This window comes from Lygodium microphyllum, chromosome 9, assembly GCF_053477565.2.
Source record: "Lygodium microphyllum isolate KBCC chromosome 9, Lygodium_microphyllum_v1.1.10, whole genome shotgun sequence".
Lineage (NCBI taxonomy): Eukaryota > Viridiplantae > Streptophyta > Polypodiopsida > Schizaeales > Lygodiaceae > Lygodium > Lygodium microphyllum.
This window is the reverse complement of record NC_141143.1, coordinates 38,941,075-38,955,725: the sequence shown is the minus strand read 5'-3', so window position 1 is coordinate 38,955,725 and position 14,651 is coordinate 38,941,075. Positions and strand designations below refer to the sequence as shown.

General features: G+C 40.7%; 1 protein-coding gene across 2 annotated transcripts in view; it reads right to left on the bottom strand.

The window, feature by feature from the left end:
* The window catches only part of LOC148030963 (MADS-box transcription factor 23-like), a 165,882-nt gene extending 152,484 nt beyond the window's left edge, over positions 1-13,398 (bottom strand). Inside the window, exons 1-2 of one of the 2 annotated variants that reach the window (XM_087684513.1) lie at positions 12,739-13,398; positions 12,494-12,596 (exon numbers count right to left, since the gene is read on the bottom strand). In XM_087684513.1, coding sequence (XP_087540639.1) covers positions 12,494-12,596; positions 12,739-13,130 — 495 coding nt within the window. In that variant the 5' untranslated portion in view covers positions 13,131-13,398. The remainder of the gene's footprint in view (positions 1-12,493; positions 12,597-12,738) is intronic. The other variant, XM_087684512.1, reaches the window with a different exon arrangement.
* Between the last annotated feature and the right edge of the window lie 1,253 nt (positions 13,399-14,651).

Genomic DNA, 14,651 nt, shown 5'->3' with positions numbered 1-14,651 from the left:
AGATCCTGTCAAGCGTAGTTCAAGGACTCCTTGACTAGGCATTACAACTTGTTGGTCATCGAGTACATGGTTAGGATTAGGTACATACTTCTTTAATAGGCTAATATGGAATAGATTATGAACCTTTAGGTTCTCAGGGAGTTGCAGTCTATAAGCATTAGGTCCTAGGCACTTGAGGATCTTGTATGGTCCACAATACCTTGGACTTAACTTCTTGCAATCTCCTAAGGATTCTATCTTGACGCTTCAAATCCGCGTATGCCTTCTGTCTATCCTTGGCGGCTTGGATGTCATGTCTTATTGACATTATTTGGTCATCTATCTCTTCCAATATCTGCCTTGAAGCTTCAACCCTCAAGGTTGGATCTGAGAAGTTTAGGGGACTTCGACAGTCATGACCATACAATGCTTGAAAAGGGGCCATCTGAATGCTTTGTTGGTAAGAAGCATTGTAGGCAAATTCAACCAAAGGTAAGTATTGAATCCACCTTTTTGGCTCACGATAGCAGTGTGCCCTAAGCATATCCTCGATAACTTGATTTACTCGCTTCGTTTGGCCATCAGTTTGGGGATGGTAAGCTATACTAAAACAGAGTTGAGTCCCAATGGCTTTGAAGATAGCTCTCCAGAAGTGTGATGTGAATAGAGAATCACGATCACTAATTATTCTCTTGGATAGCCCATGTAGCTTGAATATCTCCTTGATAAACAACCTTGCAATGTCTGAGGCTTTATATTTTGTCTTTACTGGAATAAGGTGTGCAACCTTAGTAAGCATGTCAACCACAACCATGATGGAGTTGTATCCTCCCTGAACTTGGGGTAGGCCAACAACAAAGTCCATATTGATGAATTCCCATTTCATTTGGGGAATGTCGAGTAGTTGTAACTTTCTTGGAATTTTGACATGTTTGGCTTTGATATGTTAAGAAGACAAACACTCAATGATATATTTGAGAATGTCACCTTTAAGCTTCACCCAATAGTAGCTCTTCCTAACTGCATTGAGAGTCTTGGCATAGCCAAGATGTCCTGAGAAAGGGGAATCATGAGCTTCCCACAATATCTTATGCTTAAGTGACTGGCTTGCCGGTATGCATAATCTCGTTCTATAGTAGACAAGTCCACTATTGATAGAGAATTCATGATACTTAGCCTGTAGCTTTTGGTCCTGATCCTTGATAGAGATCTCCCTTAGCATCTTTTGATAGGCTGGATCATGGCATGCTTCTTCTCTAGCTAGCTCAAGTATTGGGTTGTTTGGCATGGATACCTTTGTGGCTAGAGATCTAGCTGTTGACGGAATTTGCAAGATTAGAAAATTAAGAAATGCCTTTCGACTGAGTGCATCAGCAATTACATTCTCCTTTTCCTGTCAGTACTTGATTTCAAAGTCATACTCCTCCAGCACTTCAATCCAGCGATGTTGCCTCATGTTGAGCTCGTTCTGGGTAAAGATCCACTTGAGACTCTTATGATCAGTCACTAGAGTAAACTTGTTACACAACAGGTAGTGTCTCCAAATCTTTAGAGCATGGATGACAGCTAGCAATTTGAGATCATGGATAGCATAATTCTTCTCATGGCTCTTCAGTTTCCTTGAAGAGTATGCTATAGAATGACCTTCCTGCATGAGCACACATCCTAAGGCAAGCGTGCTAGCATCCGTTACTACCTCAAATTCCTTACGAAGGTCTGGAAGTTTTAGGATAGGTGCTATTACCAAACTTTGCTTCAATCTATCAAAGCTAGATTGTCCGGCAGTTGACAATGCAATGGATGTTTGCTTCTTCAGTAAGTCCGTCAGAGGTGCTGCAATCAAAGCATAGTTTTTTATGATGAATCCTATACCATCCTGTCAATCCAAGAAAACTGTGTATTTCTTTGACAGTTGTTGGTATTGGCCATTCTAGCACATCTCTGACTTTGGTTAGGTCCATTGAGATTCCTTCCGCTGATACGATGAATCCCAGATATTCAATCTGACGCTTGAAGAATGCACATTTCTTCATCTTAGCATACAGCTTGTGTGACCTCATTGTCTCAAGGACAATCCAAAGTTGGGGTTCATGATCTTCCTCCTATTTGGAATAGATTAAAGTGTCGTCAAAGAAGACGAGTACGAAGTCATCAAGATATGGCCTAAAGATATCCTACATTAACATGTTGAAGGTGTCACGCGCATTCGTAAGCCCCAATGACATAACTAGGAACTCAAAGTGTCCATATCTTGTGTTGAAGGCCATCTTTGGAATATCTTCATCCTTGATCTTTATCTGATAGTAACCAGACCTGAGATCAATCTTGGAGAAGATCTTCGCACCCTGAAGACGATCAAGAAGTTCATCTATTCTAGGAATAGGGTACTTATTCTTGACAGTTGATTGATTTAACCCTTTGTAATCAATACACAGTCGAAGCATTCCATCTTTCTTTTTCTGCAACAGTACTCGAGCTTCGCATGGTGAACTGCTAGGACGGATGTAGCCCTGATCTAGCAATTGCTTGAGTTGTTCCTTCAGCTCAATTGCTTCCAGTATGGACATTCTATAGGGTCTCTTTGCAATTGGTATAACTCCTTGTAGTAGCTTGATCTCATGATCCACTTCTCTTTGGGACGGGAGTTCTGTCAACTCTTCGGGAAATACGTCCGTGTATTCCTTTAGCCATAAATGTTCTTCACTAGACTCCTGTTTCTAATCTAACTTATTGAGCTTAATTAAGTAGACATGTAGTCTCTTTCTGACTTCCTTTATAATCCGAGATACTTTGGCCAATTGAATTTTTGGCTTTCCAGCCTCACCTTAAGTTGTGACTAAATCCCCTTCAGAGTTCCGAAAGAAAATTTGGCCCTTTCCACAATGAATGTGGGTGTCATTGGGTTTAAGCCAATCTATTCCGAGTAGACACTCATGGATACCTAAGTTCATGACTCTAAATTTGACCGAAGTCATCTTTCCTTCCAGAAAGAATTCCACATTACATATCTATTTCAACTTTTAGCCAAGTGACCAAGTCACTTTACTTCTTTATCAACATTCACAATCAAGACAATCATTGTTAAGAAGAAGTCTTATTTCATTCATGTGGGCATAGCCCTTTCGGAGTACAATTATTCTTGGGGCGATGGAACAAGCTATTACATTAATTCGAGGAGAATAAGATGTTGCATTCAGCTATAGGATCTGAGTAGTAGTACGGATTGGGGTCATCGATTTTTAGGAATCAATAGATCATTGGAAGATTAGGGTATCTTTTCCTTTGATATCCATTCTTCTCGTGACGTCCCAACACCTTGATTCGGTCGGCAGGGATTAATCAAATCACTTCACTGTACACATACTTATTCTGATTAACCCTTCGAACTCCGACATAAAGGGTCGGGTTTGCGTGAGCCTCAATAAAGACGAACAGCTTCACGATCTTTAAGTCCTCCATCCACTTGATTCTCTTCAAGTTAATTCGAAGGTACGCAAGTCGATGGGCATCTATGTAATAGATCCCTGAAACACCCATCCATCTTCGTTCCATGTACAGAGGCGATGGATTGTAAATGCGGTCTAGGATGTTCATCATATTGATCCTTCGTCGATAATCGGAAGCATGCATCGCGGTCATAAACATGACTCGAAACACTAAGAACCTGTTCCATACTTCATAATTCTGCAAGATAGCATCGAAAGTAAGGAAATGTTCGGAACAACAACATTTGCTTTACTTCTTCTTATTAAGATTTCTTAAAAACAAATCTTTTGTTGGTTGGCTATGATACCAACTGTAACGTATCCACCTGTTATCTTCAGGACACGTGTTAGCAGTTCATCGGAAAGGATGTCTAGAAAGCTCCGCCAGGCACTACCATGGAATGTCATGGAGTTTGCGATCTAGGACTTTCCACGTCTGCCACGTAGCGGAAGTATTCTAGTCGTTCCCACTTAGGACCGCCTTGAATCAGGGTTTTCCCTAATGGTCATTTCCTAAACGGCAACTAGCGTCGAACCTTGAGCAAACTACTTTACGCAGAAACGCCAAGGCCAAAGTGGATTTATGTTGCACTTGGTTCAAGGAGAATGGAAAACGAGAGGGATGTAAAACTCGACCTCTTTGTCATAAGGATAGTCCCATTCCATTTCCCTAAAACAGCGTAAACTGGGATTATTGTAACTTAGACTCTAGGTCAGCATCCTTGCTGTTTGCATCCTTTGAAACGGTCTTCTTGCTATCCATCATGATTGAGAAAAGTTCCCGGCCAACCCAGACCACCCATCCGTAGGACGGACCCATGGCCACATCCACCACACTTTCCTCAAGTTGTTTTAGTTATCTAATTACCTACCACATTTAGTTGGACATGCATCAATCAGCTTCCTTAATTAGCTCGTTAGGCACCGGTTCCTTCACGTAATCATAGCACTTGACATAGAAAAGCAATGTTAAAAAAGTTCATTTTCAACAAGTTATCATATTTATCTTTAAAATACATTTATAAAGTCCAGCCCGTAGGCTTATCCATAATCCACTCGAAGGCTATCCAGCAACCCACAAGGATTACTAATCCAAGATTCCGCCCGTAGACTAGTATTCGGGCCTCGAGATCCAATCCTGAGTCACATTGGCCTCTTGTGCAGGGCCCGGAAGGCGAGGGATTTACATCCAGAGCCCCCCCTGGCACCCAAGCGTCCTCCTGCTCCAAGTAGTGGCCAACGGAGAGACCTCATGCGGCGGGTTCGGTCCACCTTCCCAGTGCAATTGAGAACCCCCTTGGTTAGGGTCAGGAAGACAGTCGGGGGTAACTAAGGCTGTCTCTCCCTTCAGGCCTTCAACCTGAAGCATTAGATATCTTTTCATCCTTTAATTCTTTGAGCAAACAAAGCAAACAATGCTCTCTAAACTGTTACAAGCACAATCATTTCCAGTGGTCGTTATTTTTTGCTAACTGCTAAGGAGTGAATCCTTCTTTCCGAATGCATCCAGCATTAGATCCGGGATCAATTGTGACTTGGCAAGATTTCCAAGGTTTTGTTTGATAACCCTTATATCCTTGGGTTAGGGCCGTACCCTATTAACCCAACTTAACCAATACCTTAAGTTCTACTAGTAGTACATATATTATTCCAATTTACTGATTGGTCATTTGCTTCCAAGCAATTATCTAATTCTCTTATCTTGGTCACTTTTTCCAAGAAAGAATCATTCTTTCCGAATGCATCCAGCATTCGATCCGGGATCAATTGAGACTTGGCCAGATTCCCAAGGGTTTGTTTGATAACCCTTATATCCTTGGGCTAGGGCCGTACCCTATTAACCCAACTTAACCAATACCTTAAGTTCTACTAGCAATAAATATGTTATTCCAATTTACTGATTAGTCATTTGCTTCCAAGTAATTATCTAATTCTCTTATCTTGGTCACTTTTCCCAAGAAAGATGCTATATCAGGACGACTACTCATCGTCTTGTAAGATAAACTTGTGCAAGAATCTTCCAATCTCATTCCAAGGAATTTGACCATTCCCTTGTGATCAATCACAAGATCATGCGACCCTGCAACATATTGCACAAGTGTCGCATCTAATCCATGGGACTATTTTGCCCATCAAACGGCGTTTTCTAATCACGGAATCATGATTAGATAGGAAACAGGATTGGTTGTCTTCATATCCAATCCATTCCTGATTGCACTAGGCCGACATTGTCGGTCCTAGGGTTCCAATTTAAACAAAGTTTCATCCTTTTAGCGAGCGAACCTTACGGTACAAAACCTAGATCGTTTCTCGCAAGTATGTCCTATTGTCCCTACATTCCATGAATGTGGGCAGGTCTTTTAGGGTATGAAAGTTTCAGCTTAGCAATAAGAGCGACTTGATCATGTCCTTAACGTGCTAAATCCTAGTTAGCACTTCGGATATGTTGCATCGATTTAACCACTCCTAAGCGAGTCCCTTGCGGTTTAGGTGTTTAGGATAAACCAATTTACTTGTCTATTCTTGAAGATATTTACGATACCTTTCTCGTAATCACATGATTCATTTGCCTATGTATGATTAGATTTACAATCCCTAACTTTTCTAGTTAAGATAAAAGCGTATGTTAGGTTATCGCATAATTCCTATTGATCCTTTTATAACATGCAATCAAGATTCATGCTACTAAGCTTTAGGGTTTTATGTGAACCATGTAGCCTTTTTCTAACTTCTTTTCTAAATGAGATATTCGTACGCTGAATGAGAATTACACAACCTTTCGTAAATATTGACGTAGTTGATTGAGATTTAAGCCAATTGACTAGAGTTTAATCTACTTCATGCAGCTCAAGAACCATTTCCATGTCTTGCAAATTCTTACGGATTATTAGCAACCTTCTTTTAATGAATCATTTCAAAGGAAAGATGCCTAATAATGTGACATGCGATTTATTCTTTCCATACATAATCGAAGTGTATAATAATAATTTCGACTTTATAAAGATGATCTTTAGTTGATCTAAATTTGTTACTTTGTAATGTATAAAAACCACTTGCTAGGAATGCATAGAGATCTTATGCTCTTTTTTCAATCGTTTATTTGAAAAATACAAATGACCGATTCTTTGATCGTAAGCTATTTCCTTTACTTTAGCTAAAGTATTTCAATTAAAAATGTGCATCCTAATTCCATAAATGATCCATGCACAATTGTAATATTAGACATAAATCAAAATTTAGGAAGAAAACCTGGACTTGTGGTGAAATATCCACATGGATGTTAAGAGATGATCCTCCTGCGGTTGCGCCTTGTGCCTTTTTAAGAGCCATCGCGTATTCAACCTTCTTGCCTTGGCCGCAGACTTATGATCTTGGCCTATCTCCCTCGCACGCGAAACTCCTTTTGAGATTCGGCTTCCTTGACCGATTGCACCGTCTTTCGGAATCGAGCTTTAGAAGGCCTTATAGGCTTGTGGGAGTTGCAATAGGAAAGGGTTTAAAACTTTGTGGGGATACTATGAAAAGGGGCTTGAAAAGCCCGGGCTAGGTGACTTTTGGGGAAATCAAGGCCCAAAAGGGTTTAATTTCCGGGGATGCAAGGGAAAGAAAAGCCTAATTCCCGGGGTTATAAGAGACCACTTGAGAAGGGCTATAAAAAGGGTTTTTAAGAGCCCGCAAGTAAATATGAATTTGAGTGGGGATTCCCACGGAAAGGGTCTTTAAAACCCTGTCTAATGTGGGTTTTGGGGGCAAGGGGGCTTAAACTTCAAGGGAAAAAGGGGGTGTAAAGATTGCTCGAGAAGGGCTTATGGAAAACCAAGGAAAGGGGGGGTTTTAAATGCACCACGGGAAGGTGCTTAAATCCCGGGGAAATAAAAACCCGCTTGAGAGGGCAATAGGAAAGGAGCCACAGAAAAGGGTTTAGAAACATGGGCTAATGGGAGCTTGTGGAAAACCCAAGGGGAGAAAAAGGGGCTTAATTTCCGGGGTGAATGAGCTTTTAAAGGGGCTTGGATGGAACCCCGCGGAAAGGGGGGGCTCTGAAGGAGGCCCTTAGAAGCTTTCAAGAAGCTTCTTGAAGCTTCTGTGGTCTTCAGATATCCACATGGGAGAAAAAGGGAGACGATTAGATGACGGTTGATGGCGTCAACTTCTGGCAGCGGCTGAGGCTGCAGGCGACGTAGCTCTCCTCTCTATCTCACACGACAGCGTCAGCTCCTCCTTACTCCTCTCTTTCTCACGTTTGTCAGCCTCGCGGCTCTTCTCGATCTTCTTCAGCCTCACGGCGCACACAGAGGCAATGTTACTCTCTTCTTTCTCACATGGCAATGGCTACAACGTTATGGCTCTCTCTCTCCTTACTTCCCTCTCACAGGGCTTTTATAGGTGAGGGGAGGGGACCTTCTCGTCCCCACGTAGCCCGATTGCATGGCCATTCCCTCCCCTATGTCCTCCAGCAAGGCTTATGTACCCGCGCCTTACTCCCCCTCCTCCAGCACAGCCTTCGGCTGGGGTAAAGAGGGGATAATTTAAAAAATTTACCATAAATCAATTAATTTCATCTTGATCTCCTCCTAAGAGGAGGTTCTTATGAAGCTATGCGTATTCTTAGACCTTAGACTCGATTTGCCAGTGGAAAGTATACTAATTAAAAACCGCACCGTTCATGACCATAATACCGACATTGCCATTTGCCCAACTTCACATGGCCTCGTCATATTTTCAGCAGAAATATTACAATTTGAGATGAACAATTTAAGGGAACTATGCTATTTTCTTGAAATTAAGAAAATTAGAACTTTGGACAGTGTGGTTGTCATAAAGATTGTATGCATTGAATATATTGAAGAAGTATGGCATGGTTGATTACAAGCATATTTCTTTACCTTTGGATATGAATGCTAAGCTTAATGCACATGAGGGTGTCTTGATCGAGAATGTCAATGTATTCGAAGATTGTGGGTAACCTTACTTATTTGATAATCACTAGGCCAGACCTAAACTACATAATTAGTCTGGAGAGTTTATACAGCTTCCATGGAAGCCACATTTGGATGCAGTTCAGCGCATATTGCATTATGTTGAGTCTCCATTAGATTATGCCTTACTCTATGGTGAAGATGTATCAATGGACTAGATGGTTACATAGATGTAGATTGGGATGGTATAATTTCAAATTGGAGATCTACCAGTGGTTTTATGCTTTTATTTAGGAGTGCTCCTATTACTTTGAGCAATAAGAAACAATTGACAAATGACTTGTCTAGTATAGAGATAAAGTACAAAGGCGCTAGAACTAAGCATGTGGGATGGCTTGGTTATACGAGCTATTTGGTGATTTGGGGATGCATATGCATAAGATAATTATAAGCTATGTGTGATAACCTTAATAACATTGAATTAGGTAGGAACCCAAAGTATGATGTGCAGACCAAACATATAGAGACTCATTACCATTTCATTCAAGAGTGGGTTCTGAGACGTGATATTGACTTAACTTATGTCAGCACAAAGGATGAAGCTGCTGATATTTTCACTAAGGTCTTGGGATTCGAGAAGCTGTAACGCTTCAGGACTATGCTTGAAGATTACAAGCTCACGCTTGAGCGCAAGGAAAAGTGTTGAGATATCAAGCTCTATATGAGCTGGCATCCACTATATGCCTTAGTGATATGATACAATATTATTCACTGGCATCTTAGATGGTTGACATGAGAATACACCAGTGATTCTATAGTTGGACTACACCCACATAGTCTATCCTTGGCTATGGCACATTCATTGCGCCACCTCTTTTTTCCTTGCAAGTTCACAATGGGTGACCTCCTGTATATACGTTGTGATACTTTCATATTAGTCTTTTCTCATGATATAGATGTGGTTTTTTTGTATGGAAGAAGAAGAAAGAAGAAGAAGAAGAAGATTAGCTCTATTTCTCTATGTTCTTAAGTCTCCATTTCTTTTGTGTATATGTGCTCTTGGGTGCTTCACCTCTCTTCCCACTTGTCTATTTTCAAGGAGGTGGGGGAACGAGTTAGGAAAGATGAAGGGAATGCCGATGAAGAGAATGGGAAAGTGCATCTCACAAACAATGCCCCATACGCTATCCAAAGTACTTGGAGGTATTACCAACATTTATAACACTTAAGTGATTGCATGAAGAGCTACGAAGAGCTAGTAGGAGGGGGTTAATATATACATCAAGGAACATGATTTTTCAAAGGGATCCACATAAAATATAAGTTTTGGGATGCCCTACTTTGTTATGTATGCTAGCTTGGGAATTAAATATTTGTTGCTTCCATGGAAAAATCACAATTAAGACAATCCAACTAACTTTTAGGAAACTAAGAAAGGTATGAAATAGGAGCATTACATGCCTACCATTGCTACCTCTTGTATTTCTACCTCAATGAGAGCAGAAGGAGAAGAGACAAGCATCATTTCTGTGAACAAGTGGCCAGTCTCAACCATTGAACGACCAAGGAAAACTAAGGATAAAGAAGTACATGATCATTAATGATGCATGTGGAATCATACACATCCATGCCTAAGTCACTCATTCCTTTTATGATGCCCATCTCATCACCACCAAATAGATGTTTGCCATGGTTAATCTAGCATAGAACCCTCCTTGACCTAATAGAAAGAGAAGGTTAAAACAACTCCAAAGATCTATATCTTAGAAAGATAAAGCAAGCCAAACAAGCTCACATGGATTGAGGTTAAGACCCGTAAAACTCAAATCAATCTCTATAAGAAAGGTTAGATAGGAAATGAAGAATCCAATGATATCTTATTATCATAAACATAATTAACTCAAGAAAATATATTGTGCCTGAGATGCAGAAATGTCTATACAAAGTGAAACTTAGATGCATGTGAACAAGTATTATGCATAACAAGATGAAAGTGTATCTAATTCAATACCTCAATAATGTTTAATGAAAGAAGAATAAACACTATAGGAAAGTTAATAATGAAAAAAAAAATACTAAGGTCAAAGATATGTATATAGGAAACATGATGCAATAAACACCTCACACATAGAGTAAGGTCACCACCTAAAAACGAGGCAACAACAAATGATAACAATTAAATATGAACAAGTGAAAAAAATGCAATTAACGCAATCAACAATGTTATAACATGATCCACACGTGAAAGTCCTTGTAATAGGAGAGCATAATGCTAAAAGCAAACATAATCAACTTGGACAATGATACACATGTCAATTAATCAAGTATATATACAGCATGATGAATGGGTCCAATGAGCAGCAATGAAAAATGTACGATTAGACAATAGATACCATGTTGCACAGTGCCAACATAACAAATACCAATGGTAGATGGATACACGAAAATACCAGCAACAACCAATGTGCAAACAATTAACTAGCAAACCTAAGTTAGCACAACATCATGCAAACTAAACTCAATACATCAAAGATTAAACAAACTTGAAATTCAAATGCTATAATAAAATAATAAAAAAATGCAAAAAAGAAAGGAAAGACTGAAGATAATAGAGCTAAAACACAAAACATAAGTAAGCACAAAGAACAAATTAGATGAATGAAAATGAATCCACTAGTGTGCAACCAAAGCACGTGCAACAATCAATACCTTAGAAAGATGATGAAAGCAAGAATAGAGCAACGTCGCTCAATATCTAAGATCTAGAATCCCATGCCCAATGACTTTTGCAATGGAATGTCAAAGTACACATGATTCCACAAATGAGAAAGGGCACATTTGAAATCTATGAGAACAAGTCGTGAGAGGATGAGAGGCAATAATATTGAGATTGAGAATGGATATTATGAATTAAATTGCATTATCCATGACTACATATACATACATAGAGTGGTGAATGCAAGAAGGTGGAGGTAAATACACCTACTAAAGTGTCCACTATATGGATCTTCCCTAGTCAAGACCTAGTTTCCTAAATATCTATCTATTTTTTGAGTCCATATTCATATACTAGACTCATAGATACAAAATTTCCACAATAAGGAATCATCATCGCATATGAGTGAGGATTGTTGGATAGTCATAGTGGACTTATATATGTCTATGAAGCTCCATTCTTGGACTATCTCAGGCATTTGGGAGCTATTACATTTGGAAGCAATACTTGTTTCTTCATCCAACTTGAGAAGATCTTTGTGTCATTCTTTAGAGTAAGTATGTCTAAGGATTCAAATAGAATATCCATCATTTGTACTTTGATGATTTCCTTGTATGCTTGGAAGAACTTACATGCTCTTCCTTGGTTTAAGTTCCCATTGCAATTGAGAAATATTATCTAGTAAACTTGCTTGAGGAAAAACTTGCCTAGGACATAGGATAGCTTCATCGTGCTTTAAGGGGACTTTTATTTTCTTCTGAATCACATATGACCTACATGGTCTACCTAGAGACATGCATTAAGCACCCATAGGGCCTCTTTGCTATGGGCTAATATGCCCATATCCCTACATCCTCTCATATTGCCGATTCACATGTTTTCTTCTCTTAGTGGAATCTTAAACAAATTTTCCATACATCATGCCTCGGAGACAATTTGAATGAAATGCATCGTCTAGTGAGGGAGATGCCCTCAAGCTACCGCCACACCGCCATGCCAAGGACGATTTGAATCTCTTGTAAGTCTTGCAACTTGGGAAGTAATGTCAAGTTTATAAGGCACATTCTACAACCTTGATATACAGTCTACGCAACTCCCAACGTATCATTGCAATCGTAAGCAAACTAACTTCTTGAGCCACCTCCATGATGACTTCTTTGCGTTGTTCCTTCGAATAATGTCTAACGCAATCCTATCCACGGCTCCATGAAGACTTCCTATCTACGTTTTCCACAAATATTAGCGTCCTTAGTAATTCTAGCAAAAGTTAATGTTGACTTTCTATTGACCTCCGCAAAGAGCCGGATTAATAAACACGATAGTAGCGGAGCAACCCCGATAATCCTTTCTCAGTAATGAAAGACGAAACAAGGAGAATGGAATAGCTGTAGTACCTCTACTCCGTCTTGCAGCGAGAGATCTGCAGGGTTGACTGGAGGAGGAACTTGGTAGAGTGAGCTCCGCCAATCCCGATAACGTTCCAGGATGTGGGACATGCTAAAAGCCAAAGGCAATTGTAGTACACCACAGAAGAAATGGAACATGTGTATACTGTCTAAATGGAGCATGTATAATGTCTAAATTACTGGCCTATTGATGATGAAAGCCGGTACCAGTGTGGAAAGAGAGCTGAGAGTACCTAGAGCTGGCATACTGGTGCATTTTGCCTTTCGAAGAGAAGGCGATAACGGCCACCTGTGCGTCACCGAACACGGCGAGCTCGTGGGCTTTCTTGAAGAGGCGGGTGCGACGTTTGCAGAAAGTGACCTGGCGGCTAATTGTGTTCTCGATGCGCCGGATGGCCCGCGCACGAACGCCAGCTGGCGGCTCCACCTGGCTGGTTGGGAGCGCAGCAGGGCTGGCATTAGTGGTCTTAGTCGGGGCGGCAGAGGACGAGATGTCAGGATCATCACCGTTGCATCGACCATTAGAATTAGAGCAGCTGGTGTTGAGACGATTATAAGCTGCTTCAGCTGGAACGATGGAGGGCATCTCCATCTTTCTCCCCGGCTTCCTCCTTCCTTCCCTCATTCCGATCGTTCCCGAGTCCCTTCTCTCTCTGGCTCTGTGAGATCGGCGAACAAAGTTGCTGTCGTGTCAGACTCTGCGGCAAGTTGCAGGTAAACAGAAGGGAAACCCTCGCCGAGGGAGGACGAGAGAGCGAGATCGGAAGGTAGGAAGACAGAAAAGAGGGAGAGTCCAGCGAGAGTGCATCAGCTATCATTACAGTCCCAATAGTAAATACTGTATTGATGGGGAAAGATACGCCAACTTCCCAAATAGTCGGGCTAGAATGCCGAAAAGAGTTTTTTGCAAGAAAAAAATCAAGAGAATTTCTAAAATAGACCTTCCCCAGCTTTGACAAAACCACCGGAATGAGCAGACTCGAGCCGACTCCCGAGGATAGATGGCGTCACGTGCGTATTCATTTGGGTCCGACACGACACACGGCACAGAAATCTGTTTTCTGACGCTCTTAAAGACAACACGAATTTGTAAACAAGAGATAAATGATAACGTTCAAATTTAATCTTCACACAATTTTTTTTGTAATGCGATAAAATATATTATCGTGGTAAAGAACGGAGCAAAGATGTACGCCTGAGCCCTCGCCACCAATCTCGTAAGGAAGGTAAAAATTTCCACTTAGAGCCTTATAACGAGCAAATCTACAATATTATTGTCCGTGAAGATCTTAATAAGCTCAACAAACTTGTTCCCTACCACCACTCTAATGAAGTTATGCCATACGTTAATGTGCTTAGTCTCTCCATGGAAGATGGAACTATAGGCTACGATTATGGGCTACCTAAATGGCACTAATAGAATTCGAATGTAATGTAGGAGTGACATTATTACCAAGAATTGCTACCAAATGGCTTAACAATAGGGCCTTCTTGCAAGCCTCCATGGTCACAAGATACTCTACCTCAATAGTAGATAAGGCCATGCAATTAAGCACCGTGGACATTCAAGACACAACACAAGTAGCAAAAGTGAAGACATATGCAAAGGTAGACTTCCTACTATTTGTATATCTTGCATAGTCCAAGTTAGTGTAACTTACGAATGTAGTATCCTCGCCACCATAGTAAATGCATATATTTGCATTGTCTTTGAGGTACCTCATGATACCCTTTCTGATATCCCAATGTTGCTTGACAAGTATACACTACAAGGATATAGGGGCATGGCGACGGACAATTGAGACACATATTAGTGGCATCCCTATTTGCATCGCAAATGCGATGCAAATAGCACAAATAGTGATGATACTCAAAGGAAAAAAAAGTAGGTGAAACCCGAGCACGACATTTTGCCTCGCAAAGTACAAGAGAGAGAGAGAAACAGATCGTACCTTTGGGAGGGAGAGGGAGAGGAAGAGAGAAGTAGAGAGAATGAGAGCTTCTCACCGCCACCATCGCCGTTCAGGAAGAAGAGAAGGAAATGCACGAAGGAAGAAGAGAGACCATCACGAAGAGGAGACGAAGAATCCATCCTCGAGTGTTTGCAGTGAGTACATTGTCCCCTCTTGGTTTGCTCTTGTTCTTT